Source organism: Cryptomeria japonica, chromosome 11 (assembly GCF_030272615.1).
Source record: "Cryptomeria japonica chromosome 11, Sugi_1.0, whole genome shotgun sequence".
Classification (NCBI taxonomy): Eukaryota; Viridiplantae; Streptophyta; class Pinopsida; order Cupressales; family Cupressaceae; genus Cryptomeria; species Cryptomeria japonica.
The window spans coordinates 686836583-686859552 of NC_081415.1; the positions used below are offsets into that span (position 1 = coordinate 686836583).

The window sequence follows — 22970 nt, forward strand, 5'->3', positions numbered from 1 at the left end:
AATTGCACAATGAACCCTGATGTTACTGCCATAAGGATGCATAGCAAAGCTTCGATCTAGATCTATCAACTAGGTCTTTGCCTTTGTACCACAACAAGAACCATTGAATGTAGGTGGATGTGACCTAAGTAGGTCTCTCATGTGCCCTGCAAGTATAGTGTCCTCATCCACCACTACTCGATCTCTCCTACAAGGGGACTCATGATCTATCCCATGGTTAACTCTAGAATGACACGGGCTCCGTGAGCACTCTTTCTCACGATGTTGAGATGAATAGGACTCCTCATGCTTAGATACCTCATGATAAGGCCCCAAATACGCTATAATTTCTTGGAGTAATTTCTTAGATACCACGACCACTGCCCTTAGGAGGCATCCTTCATAGCACAACTATGCATAAATTAGGGTAATTATAAACATATCTATAAGCCATGTGAAGGCAATGTGAATACAATGATAAGCATCATAGAATATAGTATAACAAACACATGTCACTCACACCAAACACAATGAGCGCATATACAACACAACTCCTAGCTTATGAACACGGGCTCTGGTACTAGATGTATGCCTCGCCAAGGAACCCTAGAGGATATGAGCAAAATACACAGAAATACATGGAATTTTATTTTGTTGAAGTAATTAAGTTTAAAATATGAATCATAAGCAAGAACTAACGCTTAAACCTCAAGAATAGGTCATCTTGTCAATACACGACACTGCACAAGTGGAAGACTTAACACTTGAAAATTCAACCGAAAATGAGAAAAGGTCTCCAAAACCCTAGGACAAGTTTACTGAGGTGATTAGGGTCACACAAGACCATTCCCAAGGTTACAAGACTTGATTCGTAAAATGGGACCATCAACTAGGTCCTAGGTGTCACCGATGAGCTCCAACAACCACCTACTTGTTCCCAGATGTTGCTAGCTTCGTAATGCAACAAAAACATAGTCAAATTGAGCTTTTGGAACCTCAGAAACCCTAACCGACTCAACTGAAGGACACAAGTGCCTAAACTGGACACAAGCGTCCAAAAAGGACAGTTGCATGCACATAGGACACTAGTGTTGCGTGCCAATGTCCTCAACTCGTGCTAGTGTCCCAAACCTGCGTTTTTGTGCTCAATGTGTGCCGGTGTCCTCCAAACTGATGGACCCGCGTTGTCCTCCTTTGGGATGTGCATTTGTCTTGACTAGTGAGTTTCCTAGTTGGATAGATTGGACATTGGACATCGGACACCCCAAACCCCTTGGTGAAGACAAAATACCAATACGACACTCGAATTAAGAGAATTCGATGAAAAGGTGCAGAGACAAGACATGTCGTGTTTCTCTGGATCACTAGGAGTCACCTACAAGACTAGTCGAGAATCGGGTGGAGCCTAAACGTATTCTATTCATCCTAAACTTCTCTAAACCATTACCAACACTCTCAGGGATGTTCAGTACCCCTTAAAACCACATTAGGACAGCCTGGGACACCCTTTGGATTGTCTCGAACGAGTTCAGAATGACTCCAAACTTCACTAACCTATACCCAAATGGACAAACACATGACAACATTGGGAGAGGACTAAATCACTCTCCAAGGCTGCTCAAGACACAACTAGATTCATTTTAGGTTGCCAATTGAAGTGTTCCTACAATATATCCATAATGCATAAGAATTGATGAACATACAATGCCATAGTTTGTGCTCGATTCAAACACCGGTGTAAAGAAATGAAATTTTTGAGAATGTGCAAGTGTTGAAGAAGGTGGAAGAGCTCTCTAAGCCAATCACGAATCAAGTCCACTGGTCCCCAATGGTGGTTTGCAACACCACCCGACCATGTGAAACCCTTGGGTCCACCTCACTGTGCTCGTCGAGATAGTCACACGGCCAATACAATCACACAAAGCATATGAGGGGGATAGTAGACCCCCACACACATTGACATACAAGAATGCAAAGCAATATCAATGATGAAGGTAATACCAATTCATAAATCCATATCGGGTCACTGCTCAAATCTACATAGGTGTTGGATATTACAGACATTGAAACAAGAGTGTCATTGTATAGCTCAAAGTGATGGCTCACGTGAAACCAAGTCGTCCTCTCATCAAGATGAGGAGACTCGATCATGCCAGATCAATGCCCCACAGACATCCAAGCTTTCTCAATACGTCCTTAGCCTATACAAACACTTAAGGCATGCAAGGAACATCCTCAATTATCTTATTAGTGTGTTTTCCCTAGTATTTTAATTATGTTATCACTTGAATTACACTAACTCTCCAATGAGTTAGCTTGGCAGCCACTTTGGGCATTGACCCCCATTGAGAGCCACTTGCCTGTGTGACTCTAATACCCACACCCTAAGCTCATCCCATCCCAATAAATGCGAAAATCAAATGCAAATCAATACTAAGCCCCACATGTACACAGTGCAATGTATCAATTCCCAATATTCACAAAATGCCCAATTGGCCTCAATATCATGAAATTGGATCCAATTTGATCCCAATTCGAAAATTACATATATAAATCTATCATTCGACATTGAAATATCATTTCAAAATTGTCAAAATCTATCTTGAACTCAAGTCACAAATTTGGACCAAGACTAGTCCCAAGGCCATGTATATAATGTCCCCAAACTGATTAATATAATTAATCTATTTCAATATAATAAAATTGATTGAGAGACTAAACATGAAGCCAGTCATTGATATTCTTCAATTTATTAGTTATTAACAAGTGCTTATGTATTTTCCTTACTAGACGATTAATTTCATTATTCCTTTTATTGACTATAGTTCTTTATGATTTTTTCAATCTAATATTATTATTTTCTGATCAAGACATCTTTATATATATATATTTGCTAATTACTTTTTTGTATAAATCATTGATACCACCACTGCCTAAAGACATAAATTTTTAGTATAATGGTGGCTGTAAAGGCAGATAGATCTGACATGCGTCAGATCTGGTCTGCCACTGTATATTAAATATGACTATCATACGTATTGCAGTCTATATTGATATTCTGCATAAAACATTATCAGGCTTTGAAGCATACGTATTAAGTATTAACACATCCCTATGCATACCACCAAGAACAAGGACGCTACTGCCTGCAACTTAATAACAGCTGTGATCTGAGCTGTTCGGTTCTCCCCCCATTTCAATTCCAATTTCTTTCTACATATATATCATCTAAATGTCATATTCCTTTGAGGAGATATCATCGAGGAGGCACATCCTTTCTTTAGGAAGGCAATCTTTACTAACAAATCTGTCTTTAATCATAACATAGCAATTGTTTGTTAATTAACATTAGCAATAATCACACCTCCTTGAATTGATATTGTTTTACTAATCTCACACCTCTTGGATAATCATGTGTTTTATTATTATTTTTTTATCGGGACAGTTGCAGCACTCGGTAATGATCGCACCTTCTATATGGTCTTGACCAAGTTGAATTTCGTGTCTTAATGGAGGCTGCCATACTTTATATTCTAAACAAATCGTATCATTTTTATTGTCTCTTAATATTAATTTTTGTCTTCTTTAAGTGTTCGCTGGCCATTATGGAAGTAGTATAGTAAACAATTCATAATCAATTTGCACCTCTTCATATTCTTTAATCACTGTCCTTCCTAACTTATGTAGAGCTGCGACCCTTATATAGAGGATCGTGAGAATTAGATTGTTTATGAATTAGATTTAAAATATATAAATTATGTTTATAATATAGAACATTAAGATGCAATATTATAAGATAAAAATACACTATAAGGTTCATCACATTAATAATAAATATTAATGAATATTAATTAGAAAATAATATTTTTTCAAATAATCTTTTGTTGTTTGTAACTAGGATAATGTATGGGTTCGGATTGCCTTAAAGGCAACATCCGAACCCACTTAGGACTGGGCCCTATCCTAAAGGGTAATGTGCCCCAAGGTTAAGCCCAGCCCTATGATAAAAACCCCACGCTACAACAAATATTGGCACCCAAATTAAAGGAGGCCGACTTGCAATAAAACAAAGTTAAAGATGCATATAAATATAAGACACCTTGCAAGTCAATATCACTCATTCATTATTTCAGTGAAGTAGCTCTGCCTGAAGAAGTGCGAACTTGCTCTTGAGGGTGCGAAATTGCCCAGACTTATGCGAACTAGTTCTAGAGGACAAAGGCAATTTTGGTACAGACTTGAAGAAGTGCAGATCTGTCATTCATGAAGGATTCAGATTTGTAAAGGGAGCTAAGTATTGTACTTTTGCTATCAAGAGAATATATAATCTGACCTAAGGGTCTTTAATGCTGGGTTTTTCCTCCTTGGAGGTTTTCCCAGGGTATTTGTGTTTGTCTCTGATCTATTTCCTTTATTTCTGATTTTACTGAATTATGACTTATTAAAATGCTACAAATCTGATTACAATCTAGGGCATAATTTAAAGGATATAAATCTGTTTAACAAACCTAGGGTACAAAATTACATGGTATCAGAGCCAAGGCGTCACTAACTTCTGATTTTAGCAAATCAATTGTTGCATATAGCTGCTATGTGTTTTCAGATTAAAATGTCAAGTTTGAAGGCTGAAGATAGACTTGAGGGAGCCATTGATTTTGCTGCTTGGAAAGTTCGTATTCTTTTGATCCTTGAAGAGAATGATCTGCTGAAATTTGTAGAAGAAGAAAAGCTGTCTCCTCCAAAAGATGCTGAAGAGCTGAAACAGTTCAAGAAAGATTCCCTCAAGGCTAGGAGGATCATAATTGAGTCCGTCAAGAATCATCTTGTCACTGTCATATCAAAGTTTGTGTCTGCCAGGGAAATGATCAAACACTTGGAAGGGATGTATGAAGTCAACAACCTCAGCAGGGCCCTTGCTCTAAGACAGCAACTTCTTCACATGAAAATGAAAGAAGAAGACTCAATCATAACCTACTTCATGAAGATCAATGAACTAAAGAACAGGCTAAGCACTCTTGATTGCCAAATCTCGGACAAAGATCTTGTGATGATTGTATTAAATGGTCTACCTGATGAATGGGAACCATTCATTTGTAGCATTGGTGGAAGAGCCGATCGTCCCAACTTTGAGCGTCTTCAATTTGATTTCATCGAAGAGGAATCACGAATTGATGTAAGAGGAAAACTCAAGAACTCTCACAAAAATAATCATGTTCTCTTAGCTAAATCTAGGAAAGGTGGACATTGGAAGAAAGAAAAGAGAAGCAAAGATTTCAGATCCTCCTCCTATGATCCAAGGAAAAAGTCAAGAGATTCCTCTCACATTTGTTGCTTCAGATGTGATAAGTATGGTCACTATGCTAGAGATTGTCAGAATGACCCAAAGGAAAGGGAAGCCAACTTAAATGAAGTTGCCGAACAAAGTGAAGATTACCTTCTTATCTCTGCTCTATCCAGCAATGTTCCCACGGACAACAATACATGGATACTTGACAGTGGTGCCTCGAGACACATCTCAGGATTTTGTGAGCATCTCTCAGATTTGATTGAAAAGGACACCAACCTTCATGTAGTAATCGGTGATGATGCTCGATACTCGGTAAAAGGATTTGGCAGTACCTCTTTAAAACTAGATTCTGGTATTTCCTTACAACTATGTGATATTCTCTTTGTACCTGGTATTAAAAGAAATCTTATTTCCATTTTTGCCTTAGAAGATAAGGGTTTGCAAATAGCATTTTCTGAAGGGAAAGTACTCGCTTGGCCTAAGAAATCTAATTTCAAATTTGCTCGTATTATTGAAAATAGATGTGATAGTTTATATAAGCTTGCAGCTAATCCAATTCAAGCTCTCATTCATGAGACCCCTGAATCATGCGAGCTATGGCATAGAAGATTGGGTCACCTACACTTCCAAGCTCTCCCCACTCTCGGTAAAATGGTTAAAGGTATGCCTAAACTCATTTTATCTCACGATGATGCTTGTAAAGGTTGTGCAATGGGTAAGAATGTAAAGAATCCTTTTCATAAAAGCGATAGTAGGGCTAAAGAAAGGTTATAACTTATTCATTCAGATTTATGTGGTCCCATGTCTGTAGCATCTCCTAGCAGTTCCTATATTATGTTATCTTCATAGATGATTTCTCTAAGAAAACATGGATCTATTTTCTTAAATCCAAAGAGTCTGAAGAAGTCCTAAACAGATTTAAAGAATTCAAAGCCTTAGTTGAAAATACTACAGGAAATAGAATTAAATGTTTGAGGTCTGACAATGGAGGTGAATACACCTCAAGTAGTTTCTATGACTTTTGTGTTAAAGTAGGAATTAAGAGAGAGTTCTGCGTTCCCTATAATCCTCAGCAAAATGGAGTTGCTGAAAGAAAGAACAGGACCATTGTTGAAGCTGCAAGAACCATGATCCATGATCAAGACCTGCAACCTTTTCTATGGGCAGAAGCATCCAAAACAACAATTTATATTCAGAATAGATGTCCTCATCGCGCCCTAAAGGATGTAACTCCTGAAGAAGCATTTACAGGAATCAAACCTGACATCAGTCACCTAAGGATATTCGGGAGCCCGGTGTATGTTCATGTGCCTAAAGAAAAACGAACCAAGTTGGATCCATCTTGAAAGAAAGGCATCTTAGTGGGATACAACGAATCTTCCAAAACCTTTAGGATCTACATTCCAGGTCAAAGGTATGTTGAGGTAAGTAGAGATGTAACTTTTGAAGAAGATATTGCTTTCAAAAGATCTAAAGGTTCATTATCCAACAATAATGATATGGTGATTAAAAATCAAGATTCAATAGTTGATGCTAACCCTGAGATACAGGAGGAGTCTATTGACCTTCTAGATCAGGAAGTTCAGAATGACCCATCAGAACCTATGCACTCTATCGATATACCTCAGGATATTGTGGTCTGCAAGAAGAGACCACTTTGGGTTAGAAACACGATTCAAGATGCTGAAGGATTTGCTGCTCCCAGAGGAACCTTTAGAGATAGCAAGAGATTCCAAAATCACGCCAGCTACATTTCTTTGGTGTGCAATATCATTGAGTCTGAACCTCACAATGTCGAAGAAGCTATGTCCCATCATGCTTGGAAATTAGCCATGGATGAAGAGTATGGGTCCATCATCAAGAACGATGTCTGGGATATTGTACCAAGACCCAAAGGTAAGTCTGTTGTTTCCTCTAAATGATTGTTTAAAATTAAACATAATGCTGATGGTAGTATTGAAAAATATAAAGCTAGGTTTGTAGATTGTGTTTTTTCTCAAAAGGAAGGAATAGATTATGAAGAAACCTTTGCCCCTGTTGCTAGATATACTTCTATTAGATCTATAATAGCTATTGCTGCAGCCAAAGGGTGGGAGCTGCATCAAATGGACGTTAAGACATCCTTCCTCAATGGTGTCATTGAGGAGGAAGTCTACATTGAGCAACCAGAGGGTTATGTAATCCATAAAAGATATTCTCATGTTTGCAGGTTGAAGAAAGCCTTATATGGGCTCAAACAGGCTCCTCGTGCTTGGTATGAAAGAATTGATAAGTACTTACTAAGCTTAGGATTTTGCAAGAATGATGCTGATGCTAACATTTACTTGAAAGTTTATAATGATGAGATGCTTATTCTAGTTTTGTATGTGGATGATTTATTTCTCATTGGTGAAAATAAATTAATCATAAGATGTAAGAAGGAATTAGCCTCATAATTTGAAATGAAGGACTTAGGTCTAATGCATTACTTACTAGGGTTAGAAGTATGGCAAAGATCCAATGAAATTTTTCAAAGTCAAGGAAAATATACTATTGATATTTTGAAAAGATTTAGAATGATAGATTGTAAATCTATGCATACTCCTATGGAATCTAACTTAAAGAAGTTAAGTGTTTCTGCAGCTAACTCTGATTTTGCAGATCCATCTTAGTACAGGCAGTTGATTGGTTCCTTGATGTACCTAGTCAATACTAGGCCAAATATCTGTTATGCTGTGAATGCTCTCAGTCAGTTCATGAGCTTACCTAAACTTGTTCACCTGGTTGCTGCCAAGCACATTCTAAGATACCTGCGTGGCATGATTGGTTATGGGCTGAAGTATTCACTTAATACCTCAATCCTCTTGGAAGGCTACTCAGATTCAGATTGGGCAGGAAGTGTCAAGGACAGGAAAAGTACTTTAGGTATCTGCTTCAACTTGGGCTCTGCAATGATCTCTTGTGCATGTAGAAAGCAATCTTCGATAGCATTCAGCAGTGCAGAAGTTGAGTACATTGCCGCATCTGTTGCATCCAGAGAAGCAGTGTGGCTTCGCAAGCTCCTTGTTGGATTATTTGGTCAAGCTAGTGGTCCTACCACCATTCATTGTGATAATCAAAGCTGTATAAAGATGTCAGTAAATCCCGTATTCCATGATCGGTCTAAACATGTGGAAACTCACTATCATTTCATTCGGGACATGGTGCAAAGAGGCACCATTCATCTAAAGTACATTAGCACAGATGAACAGATTGTGGACATTCTTACCAAACCTTTATCCAGAGTGAAGTTCGAATACTTCAAAGACAGACTTGGTGTTGTGGAAAATGGAACCCTGATTGAGAGGGAGCTTCAATCTCAGTGACTCTTCTGCAGCACTTTGAATCATTCTTTGCTTGTGTGCAAGAATGAATTATGTCCAATCTATGCTTGTGTGCTAGATGGATAACTGTAAAGACCCACTTGTGTATTACACTTTCTATGCTTGTGTGCTAGAACCATCCTATGCTTGTGTGCTAGGTGGAAGATGTAATTCTATGCTTGTGTGCTAGATCCATTTTGTGCTTGTGTGCTAGATGGAACTCTAAAGGTTCAGATTATGTATTCTCTTCTTCCCTAGTTAAGAGGGAGTGTTGTTTGTAACTAGGATAATGTATGAGTTCGGATTGCCTTAAAGGCAACATCCGAACCCACTTAGGACTGGGCCCTATCCTAAAGGGTAACGTGCGCCAAGGTTAAGCCCAACCCTATGAAAAAAACCCCACGCTACAACAAATATTGGCGCCCAAATTAAAGGAGGCCGACTTGCAATAAAACAAAGTTAAAGATGCATATAAATATAAGACACCTTGCAAGTCAATATCACTCATTCATTATTTCAGCGAAGTAGCTCTGTCTGAAGAAGTGCGAACTTGCTCTTGAGGGTGCGAAATTGTCCAGACTTATGCGAACTAGTTCTAGAGGACAAAGGCAATTTTGGTACAGACTTGAAGAAGTGCAGATCTGTCATTCATGAAGGATTCAGATTTGTAAAGGGAGCTAAGTATTGTACTTTTGCTATCAAGAGAATATATAATCTGACCTAAGGGTCTTTAATGCTGGGTTTTTCCTCCTTGGAGGTTTTCCCAGAGTATTTGTGTTTGTCTCTGATCTATTTCCTTTATTTCTGATTTTACTGAATTATGACTTATTAAAATGCTACAAATTTGATTACAATCTAGGGCATAATTTAAAGGATATAAATCTGTTTAACAAACCTAGGGTACAAAATTACAATTTGCACCTCTTCACATTCTTTAATCGCTGTCCTTCCTAACTTATGTAGAGCTGCGACCCTTATATAGAGGATCGTGAGAATTAGATTGTTTATGAATTAGATTTAAAATATATAAATTATGTTTATAATATAGAACATTAAGATGCAATATTATTAGATAAAAATACACTATAAGGTTCATCACATTAATAATAAATATTAATGAATATTAATTAGAAAATAATATTTTTTCAAATAATATTTTGTTGATGATTATCATATCGATTAATTACTTTATTTAGGTTATATATATAATGATCAAGGAGGGGACATGACAATGTACCATTAGAGGACCTCCCCAAAACTCAAATTTTTAAAATGCAAAAACAAAAAATGTAAGAATACCCTTTTGATTCCCAATAGCCCAACACCATAAAAACACACTCAAATTGACATTCCATTCATTGCATAACATTTTGTAAAACCATGATTTCAATTTTTGTTTCAATCTAATTTGGAATCACTAAAATGAAAAGCTTTAAATTGAGAAAGTGTTTCAATTCAATTAACAAATCATTTGTAACACTAAAATTGATAAACAAGAGAGAAATTGAATCCCTACCTCAGGTTTGGCTCAAACCTTCAAAATGAAACCGATTTGCACACACAAGGAATGGGAGCGATTCCTTTGGACAGCTGGATGCATTCACCAACACAAATCAAACAAGCTTCCACCCACAAAATTTCTCCAGGTGAATCTCTCACAATGATCAGTCCAATATCAAAGAGTAGTAGGGTTTGATAGCACAAATCAGAAAATAAGACCGAGTGTGAAAATAAGCTCCGTTTCAACAATATAAACTCACTTTTTGAAATCTGATTAAAATAATCATGACTTAAATGAAAACTAAAATCAATAATAAAATGCCCAAATAACCCCTAGTATAAAATCATGCAATTCTCCACATTTCAAATACATATAAGACACATTATGCATTTTCATAGCAAATTGCTACAACAATATTAAATATGATTAATAAACATATTTAAATGACGATACTTTGCAAATGACTAACTATGCACAAATAGTCATTAAAGGTCTTTCAAAAATATGCAATAGGGTATACCAGACATTACTAGAGTGGTAATCGGTGGTGTAAACACATATAACAAGAGAATCGTCCAAATTAGGAATGATGGGTATGGCTAGATAACAAAAATGGCCTATTTTCTATCCCCTGTAACCTTTGTCGATGAAATGGGCATGCTTAGACTTGTGGAGCCTGGTGGAATCAATACCTTGTACCCGCATCACTCAATAAAACACAAGTACATGTACGTTTATAATACAGCCGAAGGGCATATATAATCACTCCCCAATCGGGGTCACATAATAATATGGTCAGTAACAAAATACATCATCAAATTGTCGTGACATAATTGATGCATCATAATGTAACACATCATCATTAGTATAATTAAAATGTCGTCATAACATCATATGTATATATATTTATCTATACTTATAACATTTAAACATCAATAATTATATCTACACGATTGAAAGAATATAACTGTAACCGAGATGCACCACATGGATGCTATTACAAAAGAATAAACATACACACAATCCAAGTGTATCATATACAGTATCGATATCAAGTCAAAATAAAGCAATGGCAGAATGCAAACACGTGAGGCATTACAATATGCCACCCCTGTATTACTATTGAGTTTGGGATATTAATACAATTCATAGAGGATACGTGGGGCTAAGAATATCAGTTTGTGTCTTCCTACTTTTCTCGTTAGCAATCTACATTGAACTCTATTATGTAATTAGGAGCAACGGTTTCTTGTGCCTTGGCTCTCTCTGATTATTTTTATTTAGTAATGCAAGAAGTGCCAGTGTCTTTTGGAATCGTGAGTAGGGATGCTTGAAAGATGGGTGGCAAGTGATGTCTACACTAAAGCTTCTTCGAGCATCAGATACAAATCATAGTCCTTGTTAATGGTCCCATTAAAACATATTTCCAAGCGGGGTAATGGCTTTTAGGGGGGCTAGTTTTAATGGGATGGCTACCACTTGTGTTTGAACTTGAAATAGACGATGCCATTGTATATTAACCTACTATATTGATAAAAAAAAAAATGTTTAAAAACAAAACCACAATTTCAATATGAATTTGAAAAAAAAAGATGATGTAAATTTAAATGCATTTGAAATATTGAAATGTAATACAATGGTAATTGAATTAATGAATTTAACAAAAATAGCTTTTTTAATTTAAAATGTAATTACTATATTAAAAATAAAATAAAATTGATTCAAATAAATCTGTGTAATTGTATATCATTTATATTTTAATTAACAGAGAAATTTACGTAGAATGAATCAATTCAATGCAATAAAATATGTGAATTTTACATCCATAAAAAAATAGAAATGTTTTATAGATTTATATCCTTGGAAAAGAAATTAAAAAAGGGAAAAAAATGAACTAACCTGGCCAGATTCTTATACTCTTGAAAATTATTCTTCAAATGCCCTAAGAAATTGTTCCAATTTGTTTTAGAATGCTCTAGTGCAGCACGTGTTCAACATGGCTGAATAGAGCTTGTAGAGGCAAAAACTGCGTCTTGTCTGCAATTTTTCCACATTTCCTGTGCATTTTTGGTGTGCTTTTTGGAGCAGTGAATGAAACAGTCAGACTTGCCTGCCAAAAAACTCAGCATAGGGACTTGATGAGCTAAAGTGGTAAAATATCAGCAGTAGAAAAATCTTGCGAGTACTCACTGAGTTGGCAAACTGTGGTTCATGCATCATAAATATGCAAACTGGTAAAATAATAATGTAATTCTTGAATACTGTTTCAGTCTCTGATTTCAAAATGAATCTATATTGAAGGTTCATTTCGTAGTTTAACATTGTCTTTGATCTGGCCTCATTATTGTTATTGATGTTATTGCATTCTTTTGGCTCATCAATTGTATTTGTTTGGCAGTGATCAAAAGAGCCTTACCACATTGCGCACAACTTCTATCATACCTGTAGACCTCAATGCATTTTTATTGCAGGTGCGGTTATCTGGACACTATACTTTGTCTTTAAATCAATTGTTAGCTTCTTTCCACAAAAAGCCATTCTGAACCCAAATATTTTATAAGGATAACAAGGTTCAGATAGAGCTCCAGAGATGCATTCTGAGCCTAGATTTTTGGGTTTGCTGATGTGGGTACCTGTCGAGACGTGAACCTGATTTTCAGTACTTCAAAAATAATCCAAAAGTGAAAAGAACATCATGGATTTTCTGGGGGCCTATATACTCTTTGGAATCCTTTGGATCTTACTTTTCATGAGGTAAGATCCCTGTATAACTCGTAGACTTTTCAAGTCCATTTCAAAAACCTCATTAAGGAATTTTGCTTGTCAATGTTTGTGGCACACAAAATACTGAGGATAAAAAGAGGTGTTGGTACCAGATACTTTGGATTATCAATTTTAAAAGAACTTGAAATGGATTGTAGCGGGAGAATTTCAATGCTAGAGTTGATTCTCAGAAATTAGTGGGAAGCCTAAACCATCAAGATGATACAAGTTTTGGATCTTTCGTAGATGACTCTAATCTTTGGGATGTCAGACCAAGGGTGCTTAACCTGGACTAAAAGGAGGAAAGGAACAGCACGTATTGCTGAGAGGTTGGACATATTCCTAATATCCATACTTTGAATGGATAGGAACCTGGCCTTTAGCTCAGAGGTGTTGGCTGAGACAAGCCTGGATCATTGACCCATCTTCTAGGCATGGAAGAAGAAAATTTTCCTAGAACAATTACCATAAGGTTTGAGAAGATGTTATTGTTTTCTCGAAAGGTTAAAATTTTGAAAGCTTGGCTAAAGGATTGAATTAAGAATGTTTTTCAAAACATTTTTCTCCAGAAACCCAGACTGGAAACGGACATGTAGGAAATCCAACTTCCTATCATTCAGTACAGTCTCAATGATATTTTGGCTTTTTGAAAGCAGAATGTGTCTGCTCCACTGGAAGAACTTTAGCATAAGGAAGATATTTTCTAGAAGTAAAACCAAGAGTGCAATGGCTCAAAGAGGGAGATAGAAATCCAAAAAATTTCCACCTCTGATTTAAAATGAGAAGAAAACACAATACTGTAACCAACTTGGATACCAAACATGGGAGAATTCTAGAAGCTTGAAGAGATCAAGGAAGCTCTCTTGGATTATTGGGAGACAATGCTAGAAGAAGAGAATTTTAACAAGGAAGCATGATATTTCCATCCAAAGCATCCTAAGGCTTCTGAATCATATGCATATTGAAATCCTCCTTTCAGAGATTACCTTAGGGGAAGCTAAGAAGTGATTTTTGATAGAAAATGGGACGAGGCCCAAGCTCCAATGGCTTTCTTGCTTTTGTTTCAGCATTTCTAGTACCAGATTGTCAAGGATCTCTAGGAAGTTAGTGATTCCAAGGTTTCTAGGTCTATGCTGAGATTTTTTTATTTCCACCTTCCTGATTCTCATCCTAAAGGCCAGGGAGACTTTCAAGCTTGAGGATTATAGATCCATCTCTCTATGTAACATGCTTTATTAGGTGATTTTCTAAACTTACAGCTAACATCTTAAACAAAACCTTCAGGATATTATTTTGGATGAACAAGGAGGCTTTATCAAAGTGATTAGATATCAAATGGAATTATAGCCACCATGAACTTATTTGCTCTTCGGCAACTAGCAAAAGGAAAGGCATTCATAATAAACTGGATATTGCCAAGGGCTATAACAAAGTTATTGGTCCTTTTTCGACAAAGTGTAGCATAAATTTGTGTTTGATAAGAGTTGGAGAGAATAGATATGGAGTTGTTATGCCACTCCTCATTTCCCTACAATGATTAATTTCTCTACAAAAGGTTTATTTAGCAACTCCAAAGACTTGCATCGAGGAATTCCCCTCCCCCCTTATTTTTTAATCATCATGGCAGAGGCTATATGAAGACATTTGGTGTAGGAAAATAAGAGGTTTATAGGCTTTTTCTAATGAGATACCTCTGATTTAAACATTTTTGTTGATGATACCATGTTGTTATTCTTGCCCATTCTAACCCAAGTGAGCAATTTTTATTGGGAGACAATGCTAGAAGAAGAGAATTTGAACAAGGGAGCATGATATTTCCATCCAAAGCATTCTAAGGCTCCTGAATCATATGCATAATGAAATCCTCCTTTCAGATATTACCTTAGGGGAAGCTAAGAAGTGTTTTTTGATCGAAAATGGGATGAGGCCCAAGCTCCAATGGCTTTCCTGCTTTTGTTTCAGCATTTCTAGTACCAGATTGTCCAGAATCTCTAAGAAGTTGTTAGTGATTCCAAGGTTTCTAGGTCTATGCTGAGATTTTTTTAATTTCCACCTTCCTAATTCTCATCCTAAAGGCTAGGGAGGCTTTCAAGCTTGAGAATTATAGACCCATCTCTCTATGTAACATGCTTTATGAGGTGATTTTCTAAAGTTGCAGCTAACATCTTAAACAAAACCTTCGGGATATTAGTTTGGATGAACAAGGAGGCTTTATTGAAGTGAAACAGATATCAAATGGAATTATAGCCACCATGAACTTATTTGCTCTCCAGCAACTAGCAAAAGGAAAGGTATTCTCATTAAATTGGATATTGCCAAGGGCTATAAGAAAGTTATTGGTCCTTTTTTGACAAAGTGTTGCATAAATTTGGGTTTCATAAGAGTTGGAGAGAATAGATATGGAGTTGTTATTCCACTCCTCATTTTCCTACAATGATTAATTTCTCTTCAAAAGGTTTATTTAGCAACTCCAGAGACTTACATCAAGGAATTCCCTTCTCCCTTTATTTTTTTATCATCATGGCGGAGGCTATAGGAAGACATTTGGTGCAGGAAAATAAGAGGTTTATAGGCTTTTTCTAATGAGATATCTCTGCTTTAAACATTTTTTTGATGATACCATGTTGCTATGCTTGCTCATTTTAACCAAAGCGAGCAATTTGAGAGATTTTCTTTGTAATTATGAAATGGCTTTTGGATAAAAGGTTAGTCAAGCTAAATCCAAGATTTTTTTTACGTCAGGAAGGAAGAGCAAAATTTTGAAAGTAGGATTCCTTACTTTGAGAGAGCAAAGCCTCCAACTACCTATTTGGGCTTCACTAGCATTCCATTCCTCAAAAGTTCTAAAGAAAACTTGATGGTTGGAAGAGGAAATTCTTATCATCTGCATGCAAAATTATCCTTTTTAAGTATGTCTTACGAGCTATTCCTCTTTGCTGGTTTTCTATGGTTGTCTCTCCTAGAAGTATTATCAATTTTATAAATAGAGTACCTTCCTCTGGCAAGGTATGATGGAGACTCAGGTAAAAAATGCTCTCGCTTGGGGAAAGGTATGTGTGCTCATTTGGCTCTTCATTAAAGTTAGGGCGAAGACTTGAATTGACATTCTCAAGGACAAATATTTGGCGGGAAGAAATTCTAGCTTTCTTCAATCCTTTAGCATTTTAGCCATTTGGAAAAGCTGTATCACGAAATATGGCCATCTTAGGCCAAAATTCCATTTTTAAAAAGTTTTTTCTAATAACAGTATAAAGGATTGTTTTAAACTCCTTCAAACTTTTTGTTTTTCCCTTCTAATAAGTTTTGAAGTTTTTTAAACATCTTTTAATTCTGAAAAATTGAAGGGTATATTTTAATTTAAATATACAATTGTGATTAAGTATACTTAAAAATTTTTCATATATTTTTATTATGGTAATTGTTTTTATTGTGTGCTTTTTTAAATTATAATAATTAATAAGTTTTTTGGAAACAAATTCTATTTTTTTTTTGCTTTTATCATATTTTCTAAAACTCGTTTCTTCTCAGATTTAAAGTCCATTTTATATGCTTTGGATGAAAGGTTAGAACTTTGTTTCAAAAGCAAGTCTTCTAGATTATCACTAATTAAAGGTTAGTGGATATCTAGAAAGATGCATGCTTCCTTTATCAACCTATATTTAGGATAAGAAATTGTGAGGCCTTGCAGTTCCAAATTGCTAATTCTAGGGGGGACAGGATGGTTAAGACTTACAATTTTTTAGATAGGGCAAGAAACAAGATATGCCAACTATAGATCTTAGAAAAGGATAACATCTAGTACAAGTTACGAAGATGACAGAAATAATCTCCATATTCTTAATTGTTTTAGACCAGGGTTTTTTAAGGTGATGTTTTGGGTTGGGATAGGAAAGATGGTGGGGCTTAAATTTTGGAAGGTAGCTATTACAATTTTTTAAGGATTGCTAAGGGTGATCTACCCTTAGGCTCCTAGAAGAAGATTTAGTTCTCAAAAGCATGGGCTAAGGTCAAAGTTTTCTTTATGTTGGCAGTGCAAGATAAAATTTTAACTTGGAAGCAATTAATCAGAAGAGGCTTTTTTGTCCAAGTAGATGTCTCATGTTTTTCAATAGTGAAGATGTCAATCACTTATTTGTTCATTGTCCCTTTGTAATCCAAGGGGCCTCGTTTGGATCGTTCTTTCACCTTTTTGCTGTGGTTGGAACTCCATCATCGGATATAGCAATTATGTGATGTTTCTGCTTAAATTGAAATGAACTGAAAATAAAGGGGAACATGTTAGAAGGACCTAAATATACTCCTAAGAGTAGTGATATCAATAGATAGTGCTCTAGTGGACGAACTCCAAATAAACCAAGCTCTGCTTCGCCAAGTTTAACTAAAACTCCACAAGAACCGGTGCAATCTTTTGAGGATGTTGAAGGATTTCACATTGAGAAAGTGCATTTGAATACCCAACACGGCGCAATCCAAACAACTATTCGCAATCAAACTTAGCATAAATTTGGGGGTTTAGGCTAACTTTACAATGCAACTTACAATCAGCAAGATGCAAAAAGTATGAACCATGGAAATTCATCAAACACCATTACATTCTCCATTGAAATCAATGCACTTTATCTAACTACTGAGAAAATAAAATTCTACTCTAAGCAAGGAAGGTGAAACCATGTAAGTCTTGAAAAAAAACTTAAGTGGAGACCATCAGAGAACAATGTTTCACTGCTATTATCTCAAAAAAATTATTGCAACAATTTCATACAAGTCTCCCCCGCTTACAAATGAGGGGGGTCAACCCTTTATATAAGCTTCATGCAAAAACCCTAATTGGGGTTTTCCCCTAAAAGATTCTCCACACATGGTGCAACAAGGTGGGAATCAACAACAAATGCCCATCATGCCCATATACAATTAACTCCGGCCTATTACAATTGGTATCCATAATACATTAAATGCACCATTCCTCATCAAATTCGTCCAACATGCACTGAATATTCCTCCATGCAAAAATTGTCGCATCATGTCATAAATGTGGCATCACCTCCACTTGCGATGGCTGCATGCAAAAAGAATCTGCCATAATGCCTTTAAATGTGATGATTGCATGCAAAAGATGTTCCATTAATTCATCATGCATTGACCCGACTGCCACTTGGCGAGAAACCTTAGGAGAGAGAAAACTTCAAGAGCTAGAAAATTTAATTCGAGAAGAATTTTCTTTGGAGTTTTGAATTTTCCTTGTTCTAGAGGAGATTTCCCATTGATTTTCAACATTTCCAATTTTTAAGGGATTTTTCAAAATTAGGGTTCTAGGGTCCAGGAGAGAGAAAATTCTCTCACGAATCCAAATCTATCATCAATTTGAAATTCGGATGATTTTTGATGCCCGAAAATGGATTTTTCAAAATTTTTCTTGGGGGGAATTTTCTTGTTCAGTTCATCCTTGATTTCTTCCTTGCCTTGGAAGTTCTGTCCTAAAGGAAGGAATTTGCAACACTTAGCCAATTTCTCACCTTTTCCAAGAATTCTATTGTGAAGGAAGGAATTTCCATCACGTCAATTCTTTCACTTCTTTCACTTTCTTGGAATTTTGTCTTGAAGGAAGGAATTTCCAACACTTAGTCAATTTTTCACTTTTCTTGGAATTTTGTCCTGAAGGAAGGAATTTCCAACACTAAGCCAAATTCTCACATTTTCCAAGAATTCTATCGTGAAGGAAGGAATTTCCATCACTTAGTCAATTTTTTCACTTTCCTGGAATTTCTTCTTCTTGGGCGCAATTCTTCCCTGAGGAAGGAATTTTTTTGAATTTTGAACCTTTCTTCCTGAACCTTGATTTTTATGTCTTGCTTCCAACATTGGGCACATTTTGGAACTAGAGAAGAAATTCTGGAAATTTGTTCCTCGAGGAAGGATTTTTTGTGGTCTTTGAATTCATCATGTCCGCAGAGAGCTTTTTGACCAATTTTTCACGTTTTAGGAATTATTTCCAAATTTGAGTTCCAAGGTCCAGGAGAGAGAAAATTAACTCACTTAGCCGATTTTGAAGGATTTTTGAAATTCAAACGAATTTTGATGCCTAAAAAAGGATTTTTCAAATTTTTCCTCAAGGGGAATTTTATTTTTCAATCTATCCTTGACCTCCAATTTCTTTTTTGCCTTGAAAATTTTCATCTTTTGTCTTGGGTGTGGAATCCTCGCGGAGGAAATTTCAACTTTTCAAGCTTTTCCTTGACATCTTGATTTTGACTCTCTATTCCACACCTGGGCGCTATTTTCACTTGGTCAAGGAATTCTCCATTTTTCTTATTTTCCATGCCTTCTTGATTTTTGACACTCTATTCCTGACTTGGGCACTATTTTCACTTGGTCAAGGAATTTGGCATTTTTGAAACTTTCCATGATAGTCATTTTCTATTTCTGACTTGGGTGCTATTTTCACTTGGTCAAGGAATTTGGCATTTTTCTAACTTTCCATGACTTAGTCATTTTGAGAATTGAAGTGATTTCCATGGGCCAGACTTAGAAGATTTTCCATGCTTTCCCCTTTTGGAATGGATGTCCATACTTAGCCATTTTTTGATCCATTTAGCTTGTTTTTTGGCCTTCCGAATTTAGGGGTGCTCAGGAATGCTTAGTCTTCAATATCTACCTGTGAGGGACCTTCCACACATAGACTTTCCAAAAATAGAGTGTTTCAAAATGTCAGAGTTAGGGCAAAACAGGACGCAAAGACACTAAAAATAGAAACTTACTAAAAATAGTTTTATTTTTGGCAAAATTAGACCAATCCGGGAGGCAGTGAAATCCCTAAAAAATAGAAACTTTCTAAAAATAGAAAGTTGCTCAGAATTCGCTCAAATTTCACAGGTAGGTTCCTTAAAGGACCTCGATTCCAATGCAATGCTCAGTTTTTCCAAAATCCTAAAGGAAAGGCCTCAAATCCAAGTCTGAAGGATGAAACCCTAAAATAGATAGAACAGGCTCTGGACTTGATCAAATTGACCCCCAAACACTTGTAAAGTGAGGAGACTGATGAGACTGCCGCGAAAAGACTTGACAAACTAAAGCCAAAAGACCAAGAGGACCTAAAAAGTAGGGGGGTCCCGATTTGCAATTGGGCGATGTGTGAAAACATCACAACACAACCCTATCCTTCATATTCACCTCTAGAAACTAGTAAAAGGGAGATCTATGAGAGTACCTCTAGTTATTTTTTATTGATGTATTGGGCTGCTATGGGCAGGAAGAAACAAATTCTAATCTCGATGTATCACGTCCCCTTCATTATTTGCATATTTTTCTCCCTTTTCCTTTTGAAAGTGGATAGAATAGTATTAAAATAAGATTTTCAAGTGTTGGGTTGGATCAATACTCACACTTGAACCAAAGAGGAAGTCAGCCTTCTTGAGAGATTCTTGACCTCATTTGCAAGCGTTCCACACCTTGAGGTTGTTTCCATTGTGTCATTGGAACGTTGGACCCAGTCTAGCAAGCTGCAATTTCATGTGACACCAGGTATCTCTAATGACTTGTGGGATCTTGCCTCAATTATGATCTAATGGAAAATATGGCTAGAATGCCATAATATAGTTTCCAACAATAAGGATAAGACTCTTCAACATATGTGGGAATTGTTGGTGTTGGAAATAAGCCACACTCGGACTGACGATGGGCTGGTCCAAGAGGGGCCAGTAGCTCGGTGGTAGAGCACTCCAGCAGCGTATGGAAGGTCCTAGGTTCGAGTCCTAGTTGGTCCATGTCTCAACATGGTATCAAAGCCAGGTCTAGGCTAGGAGCCCCAAGCACACGAGAGGTGTGGCTTAATGGGGGGTGTTGGTGTTGGAAATAAGCCACACCCGGACCGACAATGGACTGGTCCAAGAGGGGCTAGTAGCTCAGTGGTAGAGCACTCCAACAACGTGTGGAAGGTCCTAGGTTCGAGTCCTAGCTGGTCCATGTCTCAACAGGAAGATCTTTTGGTCAATTGTAAACATTTCTTTCTTTGAACAAAGGTACAAAAATAAAGAATGCAACTCTAGTGACCTAAGCATTCTTAGGAATTGGCCTCATTTGATGATTTTGTTTGACCAAAGTAAACCCTAAGTCAAAGATGAAAAGTAAAACAAACATGGGTTACATTGCCCATAGGGTAGGGAAAGAGTACTTTGATTGAGCCTTAAAAGCTAATCTTGAGATTTCTACATCTAAAGCCCTTATTGTAACAATAAGGGTTACATCATAATGGGAGTTCAAAAGCCAAAACCATCTTATTGAAGGAAATTCTTAAATCATCATGGAAGGATGAAAGTAGGCAAATTTGCTAATTCAAGGTTGCAAAGGGTCTTTAATATTGCTTTTCCCTTTTTTTCCAAACATGAAGTTTGTTTCTTATATTTTTGAATAAGTGGCAATAAGGTTGCAGATTAGCTCACCAATGTTAGCTCTAATCCCTCTTTTCGCAATTTTAATGGTGACACTAATAGGGTTAGTCAAGATTCTTGCATTTTGACTTTGCCAACTTGTGGAGAAAGATAATGGGAAAATTTCTTGCTAATAGGGGTCATTTTTTGCTTTTACAAGAGGGCAAAAACCGTCTCTTAGTTTGGTATGATTTGTTGAAATATATGTGGTGCTCTCTATGTCTTTGATAATAAAGCAGCCAAAACTAGGGGGCTGACCCGGAATACACAGCAAGCCTCAGAGAGAGCATAACCAGCACACACACAGCAGCCAAACAGCAGTCAGCCAAGGCTGGTAGACTTTTTCTCTATCCTAAAGCCCCTTTTTTATCTTTCCTCCTTCCACTATTTTTTTCAACATTGTTTTTGCTTTTTATCCTTTTATCTTAGCTAGATGTTGGCTAATGTTTCATCTAGAGGGGAATTTTCTAGTTTTCTCGTTACATCTCTGCAAGGGCATTTCATCCTACTTTGAGGTTGTTGATTCTCAAGCAGATTTGGTTTATGGTGGTGTTGCTAATCTTGTCTCTATGGTTATATGGCAAACCAATCAAGGGGATAAACAAGATCTCCAAAAATCTCAACAACCAAAGGAGTTGGAGCAACATTGTTTAATTGAAAGAAAGCTACACTAGAGGATTGTAGGTCTTGATGATGAAATTCTAGGGTCAATGATGCAAACCAATTCGAGGGGAATTTTCTAGTTTTCTCGTTACATCTCTGCAAGGGCATTTCATCCTACTTTGAGGTTGTTGATTCTCAAGCAGATTTGGTTTATGGTGGTGTTGCTAATCTTGTCTCTATGGTTAAATGGCAAACCAATCAAGGGGATAAACAAGATCTCCAAAAATCTCAACAACCAAAGGAGTTGGAGCAACATTGTTTAATTGAAAGAAAGCTACACTAGAGGATTGTAGGTCTTGATGATGAAATTCTAGGGTCAATGATGCAAACCAATTCGAGGGTCTCTATTTGTGGATTCCTAATCATGTAGACCTAGACACTCACCTTTGCACAATGGACTCAAACAAGAACACATGAGATGTGATTATATTTTCATTAAATTGAAGTGTAAGGTTATAATTTCATAGTGGGCCTTGCCTTGGTTTTACAATGGTGCTCATGACTCTTACATTGAATCCAATTTTGAGACTTGGAATTCTCTCTCATTTGTGATGCAAAACTTAATGTTATGCCCACGACTCTACAATAAATTCAATTTGCTTGGAGATTCAAAATTCTTGCTTATGATTGTTTACTGCTCAAACCATAAAACTATCTACTTGTGACCTACATTAGTTGTCCTTGCGACCACCTGTCCTTTTAGACACTCATCTAGAGCAACCACGTGGAAGGTACTTCAAAATTCTTCCACGGTACATGTGAGTTCTCTCCGTCTTGTTGTTGTCATCCAATTGGTTTTACCTTCACACGATATTTTGCATTTACACAAATCATCTTCTTTGGTTGCTATCTTCCTCTCTTCTCTTTCTTTGTGCTCTCTTCCTCTTATTCTTCCTTACTGCACTCTTTATTTGGTGCATATTCTTCCTTGTGCAAGGCTTGCACATCCACATGCCCTTACTCTTTTTTCATTTCTATATGTTTGACACCCAAACCTTATTTCTATTCCCATT

General features: G+C 36.6%; 1 protein-coding gene across 7 annotated transcripts in view; it reads left to right on the forward strand.

Annotated features, from left to right (window-relative positions):
- The window catches only part of LOC131038193 (probable trehalase), a 95826-nt gene that overhangs the window by 26150 nt on the left and 46706 nt on the right, over positions 1–22970 (forward strand). For all 7 annotated transcript variants that reach the window (XR_009104364.2, XR_009359530.1, XR_009104365.2 and 4 more), the window contains exon 6: positions 12507–12579. Coding sequence is in view for 4 of the 7 variants with exons in the window: in XM_057970540.2 (XP_057826523.2) it covers positions 12507–12579 (73 nt within the window). In the remaining 3 variants the exon portion in view is untranslated. The remainder of the gene's footprint in view (positions 1–12506; positions 12580–22970) is intronic.